The sequence below is a fragment of the Narcine bancroftii genome, chromosome 3 (genome assembly GCF_036971445.1).
Source record: "Narcine bancroftii isolate sNarBan1 chromosome 3, sNarBan1.hap1, whole genome shotgun sequence".
Lineage (NCBI taxonomy): Eukaryota > Metazoa > Chordata > Chondrichthyes > Torpediniformes > Narcinidae > Narcine > Narcine bancroftii.
The window spans coordinates 16,176,559-16,200,757 of NC_091471.1; the positions used below are offsets into that span (position 1 = coordinate 16,176,559).

Consider the following 24,199-nt stretch of genomic DNA (forward strand, 5'->3'; position numbering starts at 1 on the left):
CGTTGCAGTACTCTACTAATCACCGACCTCCAGGCAGAATACTTTCCTTCCACTGTTACTCCCTGCTTTTTACCTACAATCCAATTTTTTTAAATCCACACAGCCAAGGTTCCACTAATCCCATGTCTCATGACTCTCTGGATGAGTCTCTCGTGGCAGACCTTATCAAATGCCTTGCTAAAATCCATGTGGACCATATCTACTGCCTTACACTCATCAATTTATTTTGTTACCTCCTCAAAAAACTCAATTAGGCTCATGAGGCATGACCTTCCCTTCACAAAGCCACGCTGACTATCCTTGAGTCGACTGGACTTCTCCAAATGCTTATAGATCCTACCCTTATGAATCCTCTCCAAATGTTTGCACACCACTGACACACTCACTGGTCTATAAATCCCAGGATTCTCCCTAATACCTTTTTAAACAAGGGGTCTACATATGACATTCTCCAAATTCCAGCACATTCTGTGTGGCCAAAGAAGATTTAAAGATCATTGCTACTGCCCCAGCTATCTCTTCCCTCACTTCCCACAACATCCTACGGTATATCGCGCCTGGTCCCGGGGATTTATCAATCTTAACGTTTCAAAGAAGATCTAACACTTCCTCTTCCTTTATCTACACATTGTCCAGCACACTGGCCTGTTCTATTCTGACCTCACCCTGATCAAGGTCCCTCTCATTTGTGAATACTGAAGCAGAGTATTCGTTTAGTGAGGGAAACATCTCTCCACATTATCCTCTGTCTTCTAGAACCAAGCCAATTTTGAGGCTAACTTACCTACTCACCATATGTGACTTGATTTTCTGGACCATCTTACCATGAGGGCCCTTGTTAAATTGTTTACATAGGCAATATCCATGGTCCTACCTTAAACTTATGCCCTTTGGTTCTAGAATCACCTACCTGGGGAAAGGATTCTAAGCATTAATTTCCTCTGTGACAAATGATCCAGATATTAGAGGCCCTCGCTGGTACAGCAGTTTATCATGCATTCAGCTCAACTAGCTTCCTATTTCCGGTCTCATTGATACATGGGCACAGGGTATAATCTGGAGATCACAGCCCTTGAGGTTGCATTTATTTTTAACTTGCCACTTAACTCCTTAAATTATTCAGGCAGGATCTTGTGCCCCTTCCTTGCCTTTGCTCGTAGAATCTTGCTGAGTCCACAATTACTTATCAATGCTGTCTGCGTGTGTGAAGTTATGTGATATATATCAAGGCTGCTTGCAAAGTGCAGAAGAATTGGAAGTGTAATACACTTTTAAAGCAAATCTCAACATCTTCCCTTAAAGTCTGGTGCTGAATCCATCATTCACAGTAGAGAGAGTTTAAGAAACAGGCATCTCTGGCCAAACACTTCTCAACACATCCCAGTACACAAAAGGTTCCAGGGAAAACTCCTCGGCAGATTTTCTGAACACATCCCATCTGCATGTAGTTTGGACAAACTCTCACCAGATGGCAGTCACTATTGACATCCACCACCCCGAGGCTGTGCAGTGGAGTTCGGAATAATTCTGATGCGTGCTCCACGCTCCAAAGCACAATTCTGATAAAGCTAACACCCCTCCCTTTGCCAAGTGTTGTAGCTGGTTTCTGAAAGCGCTGCAGTGTCGATTGTTTCCTTTCTCACAGGGTTGAGCATTTGGTTAAAGCAGAGGATGACAGAGCAGGAAAACGCTGGAGCACATTGTTGTAGCTCGGACATTTGTGTGCACACAAATCAAGTAAATCAGAGGGCAAATCATTCGTTGGAAAAGGACAAGAATGGGGAAGGCTGGCCGAGAGATTTCACTGAGCTTTCGTAATATTTCATAAGACATAGGAGCAGAAATAGGCTATTCAGCCCATTGATTCTGCCCCATCATTTAATCATGAGCTGTGATGCACCACCAATAATTCCAAAAGACTGGAAGTTATGCAAAACTGATAAGCTTTTATTCACAATAGAATGGAAGCATGCCCATGCTGGTCGACGGTCCTGAACTGGGGAGGGGGTTGTGGAACTATCACCTTTATTGAGGAGTCTGTGGGTGGAACCACAGATACAGTCAGACAATGGGGTGTGCTCTGACAGATAAATATACAAATAGTGGTTTATCACAAGCTGATCCATTCTCCCAGTCATCCCTACTCCCTGACCTTCTCCTCATAAGCTTTTGATGCCCTGGCCAATCAAGAACCTATCAATCTCTGCCTTAAATAGACCCAATGACTTGGCCTCCACAACCTCTGTGATTCACCACCCTGTGGCTAAAGTTTTTTTTCACATCTCTTTTCTAAGTGGACACCCTTCAATCTTAGGCCGTGCCATCTTGTCCTACACTCTCCCACCATGGGATACAACCTTTCCACATTTACCCTGTTCATGTTCCTTCAACATTCAAAATGTTTCAGTGAGATTTCCCCCCCCCCCCCCCACTTATTTTCCTAAGTTCCAATGAGTACAGGCCAAGAGTGGTCAAAAAATCCTCATCGGATAACCCTTTCATTCCAAGAATCATTCTTATGAACCTGCCTAATGGTAGCACCTCCTTTCTGAAATGCAAAGTCCAAAATTGCTAACAATACTCCGCGATGTCTCAACAGTGCCTGAGAAAGCATCACATCCCTGCTCTTATATTCTATTCCTCTCGAAATGATTCCATTGGAGCTTTAGTCTCCACATGCAGAGTGGAACGGGATCAATAGACAGATTCCTGAACAGAATCATTGTTGCAGAGATTTACCACAAGAAAACAGGTCATTTAGCCCATGCTGTAATATCTAAGCTAGCCCCATTTGCTTGTGCTTGATCTACATCCCTTGGACTCTTTTCTACCCATAAATCTGTCTAAATGTCCTTTAAATGTCAAAATTGTACCCGCATCTACAATTTTCTCTTATAGCTCATTCAACATACGCACCACCCCTGTGTGATAAAGTTGCCCCTCATGTTCCTTTAAATCATTTTACACTGATGACCTCTGGTTTTAGAATCTCCTTCCCTGGGGAAAAGACTGCGACTATTTACCTCATATATGCCCCTCCTGATTGTACAAGTTCTATACAGTTAGCCGTAGAACACTACACACAGGAAACAGGTCCTTCGCCCTTCTAGTCCGTGCTAAACTATTGTTCTGCCCAGTCCCACTGACTTGCATCCAGTCCATAGCCCTCCATACCTCTCTCATCCATGTACTTGCCCAAATTCTTCTTAAATCTTAAAATTGAGCCTGCATTAATCCTCAACACTCTGAGCTTCAGGGGAAAAGATCCCAGCCTATCCAGCCTCTCCTTATTATTGAAGCCCTCCAGTCCTGATCACCTTTTCTGCACCCTTTTCCAGTTCCATGATATCCTTCCTATAGCATCACAACCAGACAGCACACAGTTTTCCAAATGTGGTCAAACCAACATCTTGATCAGCTGTAATGTGATGTCTCAACTCCTGTGCTCAATGGCCTCAATGAATGAAGAGGCTTTCCTTTCAGGAGAGGTTGACCCCAACACTCTGGACACTGGAAGACTGAGGTGTACAATATTCTGAAACAAATGGCAAGATTAAGTTTGGAAACAGCAAGATTGACCTCAATTACAAATTATATAACCATATATAACAATTACAGCATGGAAACAGGCCAATTTGGCCCTTCTAGTCCGCACTGATCCAAGTACCCTCCTCTAATCCCACTTACCAGCACTCTGCCCATATCTATCCATCCCCCTCCCATCCATATACTTATCCAACTCTTTCTTAAATGACAAAATTGATCCTGCCTCCACCGCCTTGTCCAGAAGCCCATTCCACACAGTAACCACTCTCTGAGTAAAGAAGTTCTCCCTCATGTTACTCCCAAACCTTTGCCCGTAAAACTCTCAACCCATGATCTCTTGTATCCCCCTCTTCTCCTCTCAATGGGAAAAGCCTTTCCACATCAACTCTATCTATCCCTCCCATTATCTTAAAAACCTCTATCAAATCCCCTCTCAGCCTTCTACGTTCCAAGGAATAAAGATGTAATCTGCTCAATCTCTCATTGTATTCCAGATGCTGAAACCCAGGCAACATTTTAGTAAATCTTCTCTGAACTCTCTCTATCTTGTTAATATCCTTCCTATAAATCGGTGACCAGAACTGCACACAGTCCTCTAAATTTGGCCTCACCAATGCCTTGTACAGTTTCATCATTACTTCCCAACTCCTATATTCTATGCACTGATTTATATAGGCAAACATACTAAAGGCCTTCATCACCACCCTATCCACATGCGCTCCTACCTTCAGGGAACAATGCACCGTTATTCTTAGATCTTTCTGCTCCACTGCATTCTTCCACGCCCTCCCATTTACCACATGTCTTGCTTTGATTATTCTTTCCAAAATGAAGCATCTCACACTTATCAGCATTAAACATCATCTGCCATCTTTCTGCCCACTCCTCGAAGCAGTTTAAATCCCTTTGCAATCTTTGAAAACCCTCTTCATCATCCACAATTCCCCCTATTTTAGTATCTTCTGCATATTTACTAATCCAATTTACCACCCCATCCTCCAGATCATTAATATATATGACAAACAGCAACATTCCCAATACTGAACCCTGAGGTACACCGGTTATCACTGGCCTCCATCCTGACAAACAATTATCTACTATTACTCTCTGGCACCTTCCTTCCAGCCACTGTTGAATCCATTTGACCTTCTCCAAATTAATACCCAAGGACTTAGCCTTCCTAACTAACCCTCCATGCGGAAACTTATCGAAGGCCTTAATGAAGTCCATATAGACAACATCCACTGCTCTACCCTCATCAACATTCCTAGTCACCTCTTCAAAAAATTCAACAAGATTGGTCTAACACGACCTTCCACGCACAAATTCATGTTGAGTGTCCCTGATCAGACCCTGTCCCTCCATATACTTATGTATACTATCTCTAAGAATGCTTTCCATCAATTTACCTACCACAGATGTCAAACTTACAGGCCAATAATTGCTAGGCTTGCTCCTCGAACCCTTTTTAAACAAAGGAACCATATGCTCAACTCACTATACCCGTCTCTAATGACATTTGAAAAATCACTGCCAGAGCCTTCGCTATTTCCTCACTAACTTCTCTTAAGTTCCTGGGGAAAATTCTGTCAGGATCTGGAGACTTATCCACCTTTATATGTTTAAAAAGCTCCAGTACTACCTCTTTCTTAAACACTATAGTCTCCATATTTACCCCCTTTCCGTCCTTTACCCTGCAACAGAGGAAATGCAAGGGGAGTGAGGCAAGTTGACTAGATCTTTTCAGAGCAGGTGAGAAAGGCTCCTGCTTGATTGTAAAGGTCTTGTTGAAGTGACTGGATTGAATGAATGGTAAGTGGACTTTGAGTCAAAGTGTCCAGGTGAGTTTTGCAGAACTGGATCATTGCTAAGCATGGGGAGGGGGTAGGGTTTGTGGTGGTGGGGGTAGGGTTAGGGGTCGGGGAGTGGGAGTAGGGTTAGGATTGGAGTAGGGGTAGGGGTAGGGTTGGTGGGGGGGATAGTGGGGGAAGGGTTGGTGGGGGAGAGTGGGGGTAGGGTTGGTGCTGGGGGGAGAGTGGGGGTAGAGTTGGTGCTGGGGGGAGAGTGGGGTTAGAGATTGTTGTGGGGGAGAGTGGGAGGGTTGGTGGGTGGGGGAGAGTGGGAGTAAGGTTGGTGTGTGGGGGTAGATTTGGTGAGTGGGGGAGAGTGGGAGAAGGGTTGGTGTGTAGGGGAGTGGGGGTAGGGGTCGGGGTCGGGGAATGGGAGCAGGGTTAGGGTTGGAGGTAGGGGAAGAGTTGGTGGGGGGACAGTTGGGGCAGGGTTGGTGGGGGAGAGTGTGGGGGCAGGGTTGGTGGGGGGAGAGTGGGGGCAGGGTTGGTGGGGGAGAGTGGGGGTAGGGTTGGTGGTGGGGAGAGAGTGGGGGTAGGGTTTGATGTGGGGGAGAATGGGAGAAGGGTTGATGGGTGGGGGAGAGTAGGAGTGTTGGTGTGTGGGGGTAGATTTGGTGAGTGGGGGAGAGTGGGAGTAGGGTTGGTGGGGCAGAGTGGGGGTAACATTGGTGGTGGGGGAAAGTGGGGCTAGCGTTGGTGGTGGGGGGAGAGTTGGGGTAGGGTTGGCGGGGGGGAGTGGGGTTAGGGTTGATGGGGGAAATGGGGGCAGAATTCAAGTGATCTGTTCAAGTCAGGCCTCTCTTTTGAATGTGCCTATTGTACCAGCCTCCACCATCATCCATGGCAAAACATGACTGGCATCCACCATTCTCTACTGGTCTGCAGGCAACAACCTCTATCATTGCACCTTTCTACATGTGACAATCCGCTTGAACTTGAATTCATTGTCTTTTGGTCCATATTCCTGAATGGCACCCTGTCTTCCCTGCGAGCGCTAGAACTCAATGCTGCCCTCTCAAGGATAACTAGGGATGGGTAATATTCACTGTTCTTGCCAGTGAATGGGGAGATACCATGACACAGGTTTAAGAAAGCAAATTGATGAACAAGGATGGGTGATAAAGAAAATCCAACAAAAACTTCAGGAAGAGAAACACGATCCTGAAAAATCAAGATCTTGTGAAACGATCCCAACTCGAAACACTGACTGTCCATTTTTCTTGACTTGCCAAGAACCTCCAACTTCCTCTTCTCATCAAAGCTCCAGCTTTCGCTGAGCTAAGATTTTGGAGCAACTAAAGTTTTTTTTTCTCCTTGGAAAGATAGCTAAGTCATTCTGCATATTGCACTTGTATGGATAACAATACATTTTTAATTTTTTAAAATTAAATTTAAATTTTTGATATTTAGACATGCAGCACAGCAACAGGCCCTTCCGGCCCATAAGCCTGTGCTGTCCAATTACAACCAACTGACCAACAACCCCCATACTTTTTGAAGGTTGAGAGGTAACTGGAACACCTGGAGCAAACCCATGCAGATGCAGGGAGAACGTACTAACTGGATTTGAAGCCCGGTCTCTGGTGCTGTAACAGCTTTGCGCACATCGCGCCGCCCAAACTCTCATCATCCTATCGCTTCGTTAACCTGATGTCCAGACTTGAGTGTAAAAAAAATGGAAGCAAGACACTTGCTCCATGCAGCAACACTTTTCCACTTGAGCTGTGTAGATTCCCTTCAGAGTTCAAAATCAGTTTCAGCTTTGAAATAGTTCAATGACTCAGCATCTATACCTTCAATTGATTTCTAATGGTTCAATGCAAAAAAACAATCTGCACCAACAATCAGGCCACTGTCTCCCATACCGTCAGTGACATCTTCACTTCAGGAGATCTCCCCTCTGCAGCCTCCACCAACACCAAGCTGCCAGTTTCTATCTCCTACCCAAGATTCCCAAACAAGGATTGCCTTGGTAGGCCCATTCTTTCTGTCTGCCCTTTGCCGCACTGAATTTATCTCCTCATGTCCAGCAGTTTGTTTATTTTTTTCATGTCCTTTCATGTTCAGTCTTTCATGATTTATGGATCTCTATGTATCAAACACAATTAATCCCAGTCTTCGATGATGGCTTTTGTCCCAGTTCCCGACTCACTGGCTGAATGAAGCAAACTCTCAGCATTTACATAAACAGCCCATCACAGAAAAAGACCAATCTGCCCATGGATTCAATATGTCTGCTGCATATGTATGATATATATCACCCCCCTTATTCCCCACACATTCTTGTGTGTCCTCTTAACCGTTGTGCCTCATCCAGCACTATCCCTGACATGCTTTTTATGCGTCTCTGTTAAAAAAAAATGTTGGCTGGCAAATCTCCTTTAAACCCCCAACCCTCCTCTTAAATGCATATCCCCTAGTGTCTGACATTTTGACCCCGGGGAGAATGATTCTGACTGTCTGCCCTATCTAAGTCTCCCATAATTTCATAAACATCAATGAGGAATTTTATAAACTTCATTCACAGCTAGTTCCTTTCATTACCAAATCGCCTTAGTTTTAAAAGCAGAACATTTTTTAAACTTCACTGCTGTTAATCAGACTTTGAACCTCGAATCAAAGTGACTCTGGAGATCTCCTCTTTGCAAAGCAAATGCCCAAACCTCAAGTCATCTTACCGTCACAGAGCTTGGAAGAGGGCAGCAGAAAAAGGCACATTATTAAAGCTGAAACTGCAACCCACAGCACAGAATGTAACTCCACTATTTCAAAGCCATGATGGGATTTCATGGGAGAAACTGACAGTTGGATCAACAACCACAGACTTAAAGCAATTTTCAAAGGAACCAAGCAGGAGAGGTAAAGGAATAATTAATCACATAGAAAACAGCTCAGATGTGGAAAGAAGTGATTTTTTTTGCTGCTTTTTGTAACGTCACTGGGCAGCATGTTTAAGTAAAGCTGGAAGGTGGCGGGGGGTGGGGGGGAGAATTATTATTTAATGCAATGAATGTCTGAGGTCCGGGACACACTGCCTGAATGGGTGGTGAAAGCAGATTCAATAGTAACCTTTGAAAGGGAATTGGGATAACTACACTGAAATGTGTGAATGAAGTTTGACGTCATGCTTATATTGCACCTCTCTTGTTTCAGCTTCCCAGATTCTTAAAACACAATAACTAAGGCGATAAAAAGGATATTAATATTCAAGAGTAAAAAATGATAAATATTCACCAGTGGTTATATAATGAAAATGTTGTTTGAATTAGTAGTGGAGACGGATATTTGTGGACCAGGGTTATAGTGAGGTCTGGGGTAGTACTGGGAGGTTCAAGAGCTTGATGGTGGTTGGAAAAATAAACTGTTCTTGAACCTTGAGGATTTCAAGTTTCTGCACCTTCTGCCTGAAGGCAGTAGTGAGAAGAGGTTGTGATCAGGGTGATGGGGGACCTTTACGATGTTGGCCACTGCCTCGAGGTAGCACCAATGTCTTCAATGGAGGGGTGTTTGGTGCCCGCGACGGATTTGGCGATGTCTGCAGCCTTCTGCATTCCTGGGTATCCAAGTAGCCTTGATGCAACCACTCCACACAATCTCCACAGTGCAGTCAGTGCCAGTGCATTTCAAAAAAAAAATCGCATTATGGGGAAGATCAGAAAAAAAGGGAGAAAGCCTGATTGGAAAACTCTTTCAAAGAGATTGCTCATTCCTAATTACCTTTGAGAAGGTGGAGAGCTGCCTACTTGAACCATTTCAGGGCTTGTGGGTGTGGATGTACCCACAATGCTGCTAGGTTAAAATATTCAGGAAGTTCCTTTCATTGTAATGCACTGATACGTTAAAAATGTAATATTCTCTTCAAAGTTTCACCGTGAGCATTATCCAACGCCCCTAACAATAGGAGAAAGGGAAGCAAGAAAGAGTCCCTTCAGAAACACTGTACCCCTGGATGGACCTCCAATGCTTCTGCAGCCTCTCCAGATGCAGACTCCAGTACAAACCATTGGCAATCCGAGCACCAGATTCAAACCTGCAATACAATCAGGGCGTTTTAGTTCCTCAGTCCCTTCTGTAGCCTTTCTTGCCCTCAGCACTACCTTGAAACCCAGAGTGTTTCACAAGACAGAAGCCCGTGTGGGTCTTTCAACCGCTGAGCCCCTCGCCAGTCAGGAGCATGGTCACTGTCCTGTCGAGTATCTCTCATGCTTCTCCTTCTCAGTGGATGGGTTTCTGTTCCTGGTGCCCTGTTCCCCAGGAGTCTGCAACCCCTTGTGGTCTGGTATTGCTATCTTGGGCACAGACCTCTGTGGTTGCAGGATGGTAAAATAGAACACCATCGGCTCCTTTAACAAGCCATTTAAATACTGTATGGAGCCATTGGCATTAGGACCATATGGAGGAACCACTGTATTACTGTTTGCACATGTATGGTTGACCCGTCCCTTGCTAATTGTACCTGTGGCTCCTCCCTCTTTGTTTTGTCTAATAAAGGGGCAATGCCATAACCCCTCTCCCAGAGCAAACTCGGGTCTTGGGTCAGCAATATGAGAAGTTCCATCAATTTATGGTAATAAAAGCCTATCAGTCTGGTAACTTCTAATCTTTGGAGTTATTGATGGTGCATCAATTTTATTACCATAACTTTGAATTGGAATGGACAAGTGAGACCAGAGAGGTTTGAAATCGTCCTATGGTCACCGGAACCATCAGACAAGTTCAAACTCTGGCTACACTGTTTCAACGTATTTCTGCAGGCCTCCACCGCGATCATCCAGTCTGACACAGACAAACTACACCTACTGTTTTCACGGATCAGGCATTGACCCAGTCTCTAACCTGATGGTTAGAGACCACAAGACATTCACCAAAGCCATGTATATTTTGGAAGGTCACCACCTGTCCCAGGTGAATGAAGTCTATGCCAGGCACGTCCTAGCCACACGTAAGCTGCAAACCCGGGGAGTTGATTGATAATTCCCTTCAGGTCCTGCGAGACCTCGGACGGGCCTGCAGCTGCATGGCCATATCAGCATAGCGAGGTGATTCGAGATGCCTGTGTAGTAGGCGTCAGTTTGGACTACATTCTCCAGCGTCTACTAGTACAGGGTGAGCTGAAACTGAAGAAAGCCACCAAACTGGCGAAAACCCTAGGAGCAGCTCTCCGCAATGTGGACTCCTTCCCATCTGATCACGCGTCCACCATGTGGGGAATATGGGTGCCACCATCTTGGGACATGGGATTGCAGACCACCCCACACCCCAACCTGACTGCAGCTACCGCTGGCAGTGAATACCCGGTGCTACCTCTACGGTCAGCAGAAGCATCCCAGGAAGCACTTCCCGGCGAAGGACGTACTCTGTTCCGGCTACAAGAAGAAAGGGCACTACACGAAGGTATGGAAATCTAAGCAACCTTCTAACCTGAGCAGTGCCACATGAGGGCAGTGCAGGCCACCGCCATCTTGGACGACGTCACTCCCAACAAGCAACAGCACTGCGCGCCCGCTATGGGGGCCACCAACTTCAAGGGTGCCATCTTACCAGTATGGCAGGTCAGGCAGCGACGCTATTCTGGCTTCGGTCACGCTCAATCAAAACAGCCTTCATCAGTTTGCCAGGTCGATGATGGACATGGAGGTAAATGGGCACAAGATGAGCTGCCTGTTCATTTGCAGAAACATGGGGAGCTTCATCCACCCCAACATGATGCAGCATTACTCCCTCATGGTGAGACCAGTGAGTTACCAAGTCTCCATGGACTCTAAATCCCATTTGGTAGAGATCCACAGGCACTGACTGCGTGTGGCACAGAGTACAAACATTTTAAACTGTTTGTCTTGCCGCAACTCTGTGCACCTATTCTACTGGGGTTGGACTTTCAGTGTCACCTCAAGAGCATCACCGTGGTGTATGACAGAATCCATCCACCCCTCACTATTTAATACCAACAGTTTTTAAACTGTCCACCCTCCCCTCCAAATGCATCCAATCCACCGCCTGCGACCTGTAGCCTCTGCGAGCTCCGGTTCCTCCCCACCTCCGTTTGCCAACCTTGCCCCTGACTGTAAGCCCGTTGCCACCAAGAGCAGGTGGTACCGAACTGGACACAGGGCCTTTATCAAATCACAGGTGAGATGGCTCCTGACTGAGAGGATCATCGAACCCAGTGCCAGCCCCTGGAGAGCCCAGATATTGGACTTTAAGAGTGGGGAAAAATATTGAAAGGTTATTGACTACAGGCAAACCATTAACAGGTTTTTGCAACTGGACGTGTACTCCCTTCCCTGCATAATTGTCAGGGCACATCAAATTGCCCAATATCTGGAATTTTCAACCATTGACTTGAAGTCGGCATACCACCAGGTCCCTATCTGCTTGGAGGACCACCAGTACATTGTGTTCGAGGCAGATGGCCGCCTCTACCATTTCTTGAGGATCCCCTTCAGGGTCACCAATGGGGTCCCCATTTTTCAGAGGGAGACAGTTCGAATGATGGACGAGCACAGGCTACTAGCCACATTCCCCTACCTCGACAACGTCACTCTCTGTGGCCACGATCTACAGGACCATGATGCCAACCTCTGGTAATTCCTCCAGACAGCCAAAACCCTCAATCTCACCTACAACAAGGATAAATGTGTATTCCACACATCACACCAGGCTATTCTCGGCTGTGTTGTGGAGAATGGAGTTATTGATTCCAATCCCAATTGCACGCTCCCCTTTTTTGGAGCTCCCACTTCCTCACAGCCTCAAGGCTCAGCATATGAAAAGCCATAAGTCAAACCCATGGTCAAGAGGGTCCACCCCCTCCATGGCAATACCCAATATGCCTATATGGCATGCTTGATGGGCACGAGGACACTATGTCTGTCCAAGACCTGGCGTGCACAGAAGACCAATCAATATATTAGTCCCCTCTGATAACCCACCACGACCAAGTCACCCTATCCAGCCCCTGCCCAAACTCTCCCAGTTCACTTGCCGGACCATCCAACAACGACCAGACCATCCAGGATCTAACAGCTGAGCCACAACCAACTCCACGATGGTCACAATGACAGACAAGACCACTGGATGGATTGAACCTGTGATGGACATGAATCCACTTCACCCTGCCGGACTTCTTTTTTAAAAGAGGGGGTGAATGTGGTGGAGCTCCTTTTAATACTGTTTGTATGTGTATGGCTGGCCCGCCCCTTGCTGATTGTACCTGATTCCCCTAATAAAGCCCCAACCGTAACCCCTCCCCCAGAGCAAGCTCAGGTCTCAGGTCAGCAACATGAGATGTGCCATCAGTTTATGATAATAAAAGCCGATCAGTCAGATAACTTCAAGTCTTTGGAATTATTGATAGCTCATCAGGCCAGATGGCAGGACCCTGCGGAGCAGTGCTGTGTCTCCGGTCCTTGCTCTCCCCGGGCTGCACCAATGGCAGCACTGCCATTTACCTGTTTTTTTTTCCAGGTAGAGAGCTCCAGGACTTTGACTCAGCAACAGAGAGAGAACGAACGGTGATATATTTTCAAGTCTGGCTGGTGTGTAGTTTGGTCGGCAACCTGTAGGTGGTGGTGTGAGGAAAATAAACAGGATCAGTATAAATATGTGCTTTATGGCTAGTATGGACATGATGGGCTGAAGGGCCTTTATCCACGTTGTATTGCTTTCCAACTATTAAAATGCGGAAAATTGACAGTTATACATACACTTAAAAATATAGAAATATTTCAACTAAATGAGATCAACGCTTTCTTGAATCTTTACTCCAGCAGATAATATTAATAAACTGCAGTCCTTGGGACAGACTCAATGACAGAGCAGTGTAACCTCCGGTAGTTGGCATAACTCTGGAGGACAACACAAGAAGTCTACTGGTGTATCATAACTATTCTGGGGCCTGTGGTCCATTGAGTGGAACTCCATGCGAAATCCTCCACCCTGGGACTGCCCAATTGCGCTGGCAGATCCAGGCAGGTTCTGGTGAAGGATTTTCCTCCTTAATTCAATTAACACCCATTATAGAGACTTTCCAGTCCTCAGTAATGCGAGTGTCTTGTATACAACATAGAACAGAACAATGTGGTGCCGACCCATGTAAAACTACAAAAAAAACCTAAACCCTCCCTACCTCATAACCCCCTCTTTTTCTTTTATCCATGAGCCTCTTACCCTTCAATGGTCCTACCATTCCAGCCTCCACCACCACCCCTGGCAAGGACATTCCTGACCCCCACAACTCTCTGTGCAAAATGACTTACCCCTGATGTCTTCCCTAAACTTTCCTCCCTTCACTTTATACAGGCATCCTTTGGTGTTTGCTACTCCTGCCCTGGGAGAAAAGGTATTGGTTGTCTACCTTATCTATGCCTCAACCAAGGCCAGATTCATAGAGAAGGAAAGTTTCCTTGCCTGTTTTCCTTTAACCAAGCATTAACTTCACATCATGTTCCACAGATGCCAACTGACCTTCCTCTTATTTACTCTTCCACACCATGTCTGTCCAGATCTGAATGACTTTCTGGGTCATTTCTAGGAGTCAGTGTGGAGTAAGTTATGGCCCAGCGAGAATAAGGAAAATAGATTTCGGCAGTATGATGTCTCTCTCTTAAAGACAATATCCACGTTCATTGTTGAGATAGAGTTGATTATTTGATATTAAATTTCTGGCAGCTGAAACAGAATTTGAAACCTACATTCTTAAGAAAATCTGTCGAATAACTTTATCAGTATGCTACCATACTCATCTTTTCTAATAATTATATAAATTATTTCTGGATGATGCTTAGATTTTTAGAAAGCACGGGAATTAAGGGATATGAGGAAAAGGCTGGTCGGTGGAGTTGAGCCAAGATCAGATCAGCCATGATCTGAATAGTGGAGCAGGCTCACGGGGCAGGATAGCAGACTTACTGCTCTTATTTCTGGCGTTATGGGCTTGGTCTAAATCCCTGTTTATTCCTATTTTAAATGGGAAAGCAGTCTGAAGTGTGAATATGTGATTTATTGTCATACACATAAGTGCAATTTACAAATGGATCCAAATTCTTAATTGCTGCAGCTAAACTGGAATGTTTGACATCCCAACAACAATTCCATTACCACAATATGTAATGAGAAGGCATTATAAATATAAAATGATAGTTTATTGTCGTATACGTAAGTAAAATCGTCAGAAATTCTTACTTGCTGCAGCCAAACATGTATAGTGTACCTCAAATTACCACAGTTTGGAAAGATAGAAAAACGTCTAAATGTTTAAAAAACAGCAGAGAAAAATTGAATGAATGAGTTCCATGTTTATGTTATTGGAACAGGAAGGCCATAATAATACCATTGCAAAATTCAGATTGGTGATAGAACTACATGCTGAGACTGGAGAGTCTGATGTCCCTTTATTGAATACCTAGAACACAAACACACTTCACCACAAATAGAAAAACAGCTTTTAAACATGGGTTGACTTTTATTCTGTGTTTTGTACACATCAGATTCCCTGCTGGCTTACAAAGCCATTCACATTTACAGCACAGAAAAGAGGCTTGGTGCACAACCAGCCCCATCATTCTCTTTCCTCTTCATCTTAAGTCTGACAGCACCATCGCTGAAAATCCACCTGCTTGCAGTATGTCCCTACCAATCCTTGAAAGAACTACAGTCTGCTGAGCAACTCATATTAGGATGATGGGAATTACAGGCAATTGGAGTTCACCAAGAAAATTTGCAGGGTCCAGTGCACTACACTAATGTGGAGAAACTCAACAGGCCACTCAGCATCCGGAGGAAGTAAAGTTTTGGAAGGACCCGGGGGCCCCAAACCTTTCCTTCCCATGGATGCTGCGTGACCTGCTGAGTTTCTCCAGCATATTTGTTGCTTGCTTGGAATATTTGCCACTGATGCAACAGTTTGGGTGACTCATCAGTCCATCTGGCAGAAGAGCAGAATAATGGTTTCAGCTACTGGACTAATATCCAATGGCTTAAATTATCGATCTGGAACCCAAGTTCAACTCCAACTATGGCAGCTGGGGAACATTATCACTTGTAATTAACTAAATCTGCCATAAAAAAAACAAATATAAGTGATACTGAATGTCAAATGGTTGGTGTTGTAAAAGCCCATCTGTTTCACCATTGTCTGTTTGTTTGTCACTGAAGGAAATTTATCCTCATTAGATTTTCATCTGGTTTAGACATGACTCCAGAATCAACTGACTCTTAAATGACTGAGAGTAGACCCAATAGAACCCTATGAAATTAGGAGAGGGTAGACGGTCCAAATCTTTTTCCCAGGGTAAAAATTAACCCATAGTAGAGGACATGCTTTTAAGGTGAGAGAAGGGAGGGGAGGAAAATTTAAAGCAAATGTTTCTTTGCATACAGAGAGTGGTAGGTCCCTGGAAGAATCTGCCAGGAGTAGTGGTGGAAGCAGATACAAACGTCGTGCTCAGGAGGCTTCTAGATAGATACATGAATATACAGAAGGCAGAGTGATCTGTAAAAACACAATTACTAGAGAAACTCAGCAGGTGGAAACACTGCAAAAATGAAGATATATAAACCAAAGTTTTGGGCTTGAACCCTTCATGATATAGAGGGATTTGTATCATGTCCAAGTAGCAGAGTTTTAATTTAATTCGGACATTACGTTCGGCACAGACACATGTGCTCGACCACGTTCAAAGACACCATAATAGGGACAGACTGCTTGCCTGGCTAGTGGTGACATTGGTAAATAGATTCACTTAATTTGGCCGAGAGAGAGTAATAGGTTGTACAAGCATTATTTTGATGATCCCACTTTATGTAACAATAATATCGTTTTTGCCTCTGTGGTCCACTTGCCTGGGCTCATTCTAGTGTGAGAATCATGTTGTGTAGAGGCTCAGTGGCCATCCGTTTCCATACACTAGGACCAACAGCAATAACAAGTACACACGGTCAGTTTTAACAATAATATTTACAAGCCTAATGGTGCATAAAATAAATCCCTGCAGCTTGACACAAGCCCTCTTACATTCCTTGTCGAAATGATCATTTTCAATTAAGTTCAGGACACACAGAAACATTTCAGCCCTCTGTGCTCTGGTCTACCATCATCTATCTGCCTTCCTCTCCTCACTCAATCTACCAAACTCTGCCATAGTACCTCAAGCGCTCATCGAGATCCTTCAGGATCAAGAAGCTTCTGAGGGAAATCACGGGGCAGGCCCTGAGAAAGGCAATTGAATCCCCCTCCAACTCAGCTGAGACATCCAGTCACTGGTTCAGGCTGAGAAGGAGGGATCCTATCTGGGCTCCAAACAACCACTTGGAGAAACGGATACGGGGGCACGCACCCAGGTCTGATCAGCCCTGGCAGAGGGCGCCTTGGGCTTAAAAGGCCCGAACTCCCAATGGTACCAAGGAATACAACTAAAGGTGTGTCCAATACCGGATAATATTCCCTTGGGCTCATCCTCCATTATTGTCATGGAGGCAACCCACCTCTCCATGAGAGAGGATCAATCCAGCCAATTGTAACATCTAGTCATAGAAACCTGCACCAAACCTGTACTCATCGAGATCCTTCAACACCAAGAGTTCATCGGCCTCCATCTCCCCCCTTGGCTAATTCAATTTCATTTAAATCAAGCCGATTTCTGCGATAAAGATACAAAATCTTTTTCTTTCTAACACCAGCCTTGGACCAGGATTCAAAAATAAAAGATCGGAGGAAAGGCGAAGGCTCTTTTTTAAAATAAAAAGAACCTCTCCCAGCTGTTGGGTCCTGTCACTGGCTGCCTGTCTGAAAGGACAGAGGAAGCAAGTCTAATAATATACATCGAAGGAGAATGCAGGGGCATGCACAGGGAAAGCCTTTCAACGCTCTGCGACGAGTTGGTCACAGAGAGCTTGTCCCACCGGGCAGGAATATAATTTGAACCCCCCCCTCATGAGGTTTGATAGTGTGGGGAAGAACCTTGGAAATGTGAAATGGGGTGTATGTGCTAGAAGGAGAGGGAATCCGTGGAGAGAGAAGACATTGATCAGGGTGTCTGTCTGACCTCTGCAGTCTGTGCTGTCCAGGAGGGAGGGGGATTGGGAGAAACTTTCTGCAGCCTTGTTCTCTGCTTGGTTTGGTGGACCGGCAGGGTTGCCCCAGGGACGTGGGGGGGGGGGGGGGGGTGGGTTCCTCCCCTCAATTCGCTCAGATCTTGCTGACGTTCAAGACACCAGCACATCGTCCACTGACGGGTTAATAGCGGCTCCTTCCACATCGACCGTCCCCAACTTTGCCTCCCTCGCTCGCAGGTCTGAGACTGAACACTCCCCCTACCCCCCTTCCCCATCTCTCTAGCAATGCCGATCTTTAAAAGACGCAGTAACCTCTAACCTCCTGGCAACTGGCTTCAACGAATCCACACGTTTCGACGAACGCCGGACGGTGCCCCTTTATATATGTATTTCAGCCCTCGATTCAGAACCAGTGCCCCCCCCCCCCCAGTCGCACATTCTCCGGTCAAACACAAACTTAACGCATTCAAACACAGTTGTGCATCCATACCTTCATGCACAAAAGTACTTTATGGTGCACTTACAGAACACCCCCCCCCCCCCCTCAAAACGTGTCCAAGACCAGGACTGGCCAGTCGACGATTTATTCCCCGTTTGTTTTATTCCAGGCGCGGAGTGTCCATTGCGAAATCGGTGAGAAAACAAGCATCGTTCTGCCCGGTTCTCTCCTTCCCCTTTTTTTTTCCTTTCCTCCTGTTTGCTTCCTCCTCTACCCCCTTCCCCTCCCTCTTACCTCCCTCACTTCTCCTCCCTCCACCTCTCCTCCCTCTTACTCCTTCCACCTCTCCTCCCCTTGCCCTCCCTCTTCCTCCCCTCCACTCCCCCTCTCCTCCCCTCCACCTCTCCTCCCTCTTCCCCCCTCCACCTCTCCTCCCTCTTCCCCCCTCCACCTCTCCTCCCTCTTCCCCTTACCCCTCCACCTCTCCTCCCCCTCCACCTCTCCTCCCCTTCACCTCTCCTCCCTCTTCCCTCCCTCCACCTCTCCTCCCCCTCCACCTCTCCTCCCTCTTCCCCTCCACCTCTCCTCCCTCTCCCCTCCACCTCTCCTCCCTCTTCCCCTCCTCCTTACCTCCTCCACCTCTCCTCCCTCTTTTACCCCCCTCCACCTCTCCCTCTTCCCCTCCCCCTTACCCCCTCCACCTCTCCCCCCTCCACCTCTCCTCCCTCTTCCCCCCCCTCCCCTCCACCTCTCCGAACTAGTTAAGCCATCTGAAGTTGCCTTTATTTTTAAAAACCCCCATCTCCCTTAAGGCGAGGCCGAAAGCTGATGGTCGAAAACAATATTTCCTCGGATGGAATCATCCCCCGCTGGCCTGAGAAGTTGCAAGTCGGTTCTCTCGCAATCCCAGGACGAGGAAGCCCGCACCGGCTCCTGACCCACGCAGTTCTCTGCAGTTCGGTGTAGCCGGACTCAAGAGATACAGGATGAGACGCGCACCTCGCACACTCTCAAACGAATTACAACTGTTGGGCTCCCCCCCCCCCTCCTCCTCCTCCTCCCCGTAGACTCTTCAAGTGCCCCTCTGCATGTCTGCGAGTTACAAACAAGGAGCCAGGGGTTTATTTCCCCACGTCTGCACATCTTTGAAAATAGTGTCTACTTACCACTGAGTGTCAAGGCTAAATAAATCCCCATCAACAACATTGCGTGTGAGCCGCTCCCCTTCTCACACATTCAAATCGATTCAAAAATCACTTGTCCAATCGTGTATAAAAATTATAATCCGCTGGGTTTTGCTGGGGTCTTTCCGTGGTATCATTCCTTATAAGATTCGATGCAAAAAAAAAGAAACCTCTGTTCAATCTAGGAATGTCTCGAGGGGAGCCAAAGGGAAAGCCAAGAGGTTTGCAACTCTCTGCACAGTTTTTACATTTCTTCTTGTAAAACCCCAGCAGAGGCAGCTTGTCAGATGAGACTCGCAGCTTCCAGCGCCGTCCCTGCTGGCGAGGGGTTTCAATCTGCCGTATTGAGGTCGTCAATCAGTTGGCCCTTTTTGTCCCGACCCACTTTGAAAGAGGGAAATGGTGAAATATCGGCGCACGGCTCTCCAGCAGTGAATGAGCTCGCCCTCACCCCCCCATCTCTCTCTCTCTCTAGCTCGTCTGTTCCGCCGCCTGGCGTCAGCGGCACCGCTTAAAGCGAGGATCTTGCCCACTCTAACAGCCCACTTGAGCCCCCCCGGGGCCAATTTGGAGAGGGCGTTCCTGCCGGGATGAATGGATATCCTTCCACGACTGAACTTTTCGTTTTGCCCCAGCATGGAGAGTCAGCACCCCTCCCCTGACTTCCCTCTTGCTCCTTTGCTTTCTGGAGATCCAGGTATTATCTGCTCCCTTGCTCTCAGTGCCACCCCAAACCCTGCCAAACTTCTCCAGAGGTGGGGTGCCAAGTGTGCTGACCATGGGCGAGGCAATACCCCCGAGCCTAGAGGCCTGCGACAGCCCAGGGTATTACAGGCGAAACCCACCCCACCAGCAAGAACGCTGCCATTCGAGGGCTGCATCGAAGACCCTCGCTGCTATCAGAAAGGAGGGTGGGGCGCCACCAGGTTCAGGAACAGCAGCTCCCCCTCCACCATCAGCCTCCATATAACCATATAACCATTTACGGAGCGGAAACAGGCCATGTTGGCCTTTCGAGTCCGCACCGGTTCACTGATTTTGTGCGCCCTCTTCAGGCATTGGTCCCGGTAGATCTTCATTCAATAACGATGGGCGAATTCCTCAACGATCAACTCAATCAGGGACTCATTCCAGCACTTTATTGATTTCTTTCTGTGTTGAACACAGTTGGTTTGCATTTGTTGACATGGGTGCAGTTTTGATTTGCACTACCAGCCTCGTCCACAGGGAGAAGAATCTCAGGCTTGTATGCGAACTCTGACAATATCTCGCTCCTCACGGTGAGAAGAGCAAATTTTAACAGAGGGTGGAACGCTCCAGGAAAATCCTGCCCTGCCTATTGTCAGCCACTCTCCCCCCCCCCCACCCCCCCACCGCCCAACCTTTTGTCAATTAGCTTCTCTGATTTCTGACCCCTTTTCCCAGAGTAATGTCCTTGACGGGGAATGTGGAGAATCCAGCGCAGAAAACCCTGTACAGATATCTTTGTGACTCCACTAAAACACTCTTGTATAATAGAATAGATGTCACAATTATGTACGCTGACATGGATCTCCCAGTGACCAACCATTTCAATTCTTTGCCCCACTCCTGTGCTAACATGTCTGTCATGGCCTCTTGTACTGTCAAACCAAGACCACTTGAAAATTGGAGCAGGAACACCTAATTTTCCACCTGGGCACTCTCCAACCAGATGGCATCAATATTGAATTCTCCAATTTCTGTCGCCTATTCCCAGTTCTCCTTCTCTACCCCATCCCTCTGTCTTTCCGGCAGTTGTACATCCCCTTCCCTCACCATTCACAGAGCCATCCCCCTGTTTACTGGTGTGCCCTCCTTCCCTCATTCATTTAGGTGTCTTGTTGTTCTGCCTGGGCTCCATCTCCGGTCATGAACTCTGACTCTCCGAATTGTAGTTGTTGCCTCCCTTGTTCTCCTACAGTGAAGGCTTCATCTTTGAGCTGAGACTGTAGTCAATGTTGAGTTCATGATCATACTGAAGTGGTTTCCGTTGCCTTCTTCAGTTGCAATGTCCGTACTGGATGGATAGCCCTGGCCATCGATCAGCAGATCCATCTGCCCAGCATTTTTAGTTTTACAACCATAAATTCCAATTTGTAGAATCTGCCTGCGAAAACCATCCACCATCTGCAATCCACGGCTTCACGTGACCCTGACTTGGAGGCTAAATGGCCACCACACCTTGCCCAAGGCTATTGGACGGAAGGAGCATCTTATACTTCCTTTGGCTGAGCAATTTCACAACACTGACACCTCCCTTATCCACCTACTTGCCTGTGGGATGGGGCTCCTCCCCCTGCGTCTTCCCCCCCCCCCCCACCTCCTACAATTTTGTTCGGGTGCCTGCCCACATTTTGTCCATACCTTGATGAAGGGTTCATGCCTGAAACGTTGGTGATGTATCATTAGCTTTGCTGTATAAAGTACATTGCTAAATTTCTCCAGCAATATGTTTTTACTGTTCTGGTTGTTTATATTTCTTGTAAATATTTTTATCAAATTTGTTTCTTAAACCACAAAAATAACCAGCCACTGTTTTCCCTCTGATTATTATAAACTATGACAATTGATTTCCCCATTCACAAGGGTGAAAGAGGTAGCAATGATTAGTTCAGGTTGTTGACTGTCACACTCTTCCAATGGTCTTAGACCACCATTCAGCTGCTGATCCCCCCCTCTCCTTCTGACCATCTCATGACAGATATGCAACCTAATGGGACCATTACCAAGCAACGACAACAGCTTTCTGTGATGCCCTCTGCAGCCCAATTGTCCAGCTGTACTACAGTCCCAGAGAGCCATGATGAATTGGGCGGAATACGACAAGGTCCTGTGAATGGTCGTGAACCGCAAAAGTCTGCAGATGCTGTGATTGTAGTAAAAGCACACAGAGATGCTGAAGGAACTCAGCTGGTCTCGCAGTGTCCAGAGGATGTAAAGATGTATTAGCGCTGTTTCAGGCCTGAGTCCTTCTTCAACGTATAAGCAAAGAACAGGAAGGCGTCAGAATAACCACTGAAGGCTGGCAGGGGGAGGAATCCAGAGCAACAAACAAAAGGTGTTAATTGGATATGATAAGAAGAGAGGTGAGAATTGATTTTGGCTCTGTGAAAGGAGACAGAGGGACAAGGGAAGAGAGAGAGAGAGAGAGAGAGAGAGAGAGAGAGAGAGTGAGAGGGGAAAAGGTGACACAGGAAGGGGGGATGGGTTTGACAGAAGCCAGAGAAGTCCATGTTAATGGCATCTGATTGAAGGGTACCCAGATGGAAGATGAGGTGTCATTCTTCTCAATCTGACAGTGCATGAGACCCTGGACAGACATATCAGCAAGGACATGGGATGGACGGGGAATTGAAATGGGAGGCCACTGGGAGATCCGCACTATGGCAATGGACAGATCTCCAAGTCTGTGGCCGGTCTCTGCGATGTAGAGGGGACCACTCTGGACCTCGAAGAGAGAAAGGCAGAGTTTCATCAAAGGAGTTGATGAACAAGTGGCAAAGGAATGGAACAAATCAGATTGCTCTTCAAAGTGAATTGTACAGATTTGGAGATGAATTGCGTCCCTTCTGTTCTATATTTATGATACGGGAAGAAAGCCGCATTTTTCATTGATGTAAATACTTGCTTGCAACTGCTAATGTGAAAATAAATTCCAAAAATGCTCCATCGACATGTCGCCACTTCGACACGACAGCTGTGATTATTTTCCGGGCTTGGCCGTGCAGTTAACATCTCCTACAGGGGGTGCAACCTTGGCAATTCAGAGCATCATTTTTCAAAGCTTCGTTTGAAAGTTGCGTTCTACAAGTGGAATATTTTACCTTTTTTTGGTGGTTCGACAAATAGAAAGGTGTTTGTTTCAATGGAGATCACGTCAAATACATGGTGGAAAATAAAATTTTGGATATTTTGACGCACAAAAAAGGGGACTAAAGTTATCCTTCAAGCAGCTTGGTAACCAATCACATAAACATAATTAAAGTAAGCACAGGGGAACTAAACTGTGTTATTTTGGGTAATAGCTGTTCAGATAAGTTTACAACTGAGGCATATAATTGATGGTTTAAATGGTTTATGTGAAGAATAACTAATGTATGAACTGCAAACTGCTTCCTTCTGCCACATGAGCCCAAATACACCCAATTAACTTACTAACCCCATACATTCTTGGAGGGTGGGAGATAATCAGAGCACCTGGAGGAAATCCATGCAGAATGTATAAACTCCTTATAGACTGTTGCCGATTTACAACCGGAGGGGAATTCTAACTGATATTCTTTATACAGAGAGTTGTGGTTGTCTGGAATAGTTGTGGTGACAGAGGCTGAAACATTTGGGGCATTTAAGTGACAAATAGACTTCATCACCAACATCGAAGTACTCGAGCTGGCAGAGTCCGCAAGCATCGAATCCACGCTGCTGAAGACCCAACTGCGCTGGGTGGGTCACGTCTCCAGAATGGAGGACCATCGCCTTCCCAAGATCGTGTTATATGGCGAGCTCTCCACTGGCCACCGAGACAGAGGTGCACCAAAGAAGAGGTACAAGGACTGTTTAAAGAAATCTCTTGGTGCCTGCCACATTGACCACCGCCAGTGGACTGATCTTGCCCCCAACCGTGCATCTTGGCGCCTCACAGTTCGGCGGGCAGCAACCTCCTTTGAAGAAGATCACAGAGCCCACCTCACTGACAAAAGATAAAGGAGGAAAAACCCAACACCCAACCCCAACCAACCAATTTTCCCTTGCAACCGCTGTAACTGTGCCTGCCTGTCCCACATCGGACTTGTCAGTCACCAACGAGCCTGCAGCAGACGTGGACATACTCTTCCATAAATCTTCGTCCGCGAAGCCAAGCCAAAGAAAGACAGGCACATGGATGAAAGAAAAATAGAAGGTTACGAGTTAGGGAGGGTTACATTTTTTTTATTATTTAGATTTTTTTAGAAGGATTATATAGGTCAGCATAACATTAAGGGCTGAAGGGCCTGTGCAGTGCTGTAATGTTCTTTGTTCTATGTTCTTACTCAATATTTTTATTTCAAAAGTAAGCCATTCACAATAAAATATGCACCAAAGAAAACAGTGCAAAATCTTTTCAC

General features: G+C 46.3%; 1 protein-coding gene across 1 annotated transcript in view; it reads right to left on the minus strand.

Annotated features, from left to right (window-relative positions):
• gfra4a (GDNF family receptor alpha 4a) overlaps positions 1–19,505 on the minus strand; it is a 233,090-nt gene extending 213,585 nt beyond the window's left edge. Inside the window, exon 1 of the mRNA XM_069923528.1 lies at positions 19,056–19,505. Coding sequence (XP_069779629.1) covers positions 19,056–19,125 — 70 coding nt within the window. The 5' untranslated portion in view covers positions 19,126–19,505. The remainder of the gene's footprint in view (positions 1–19,055) is intronic.
• Positions 19,506–24,199: the final 4,694 nt, after the last annotated feature.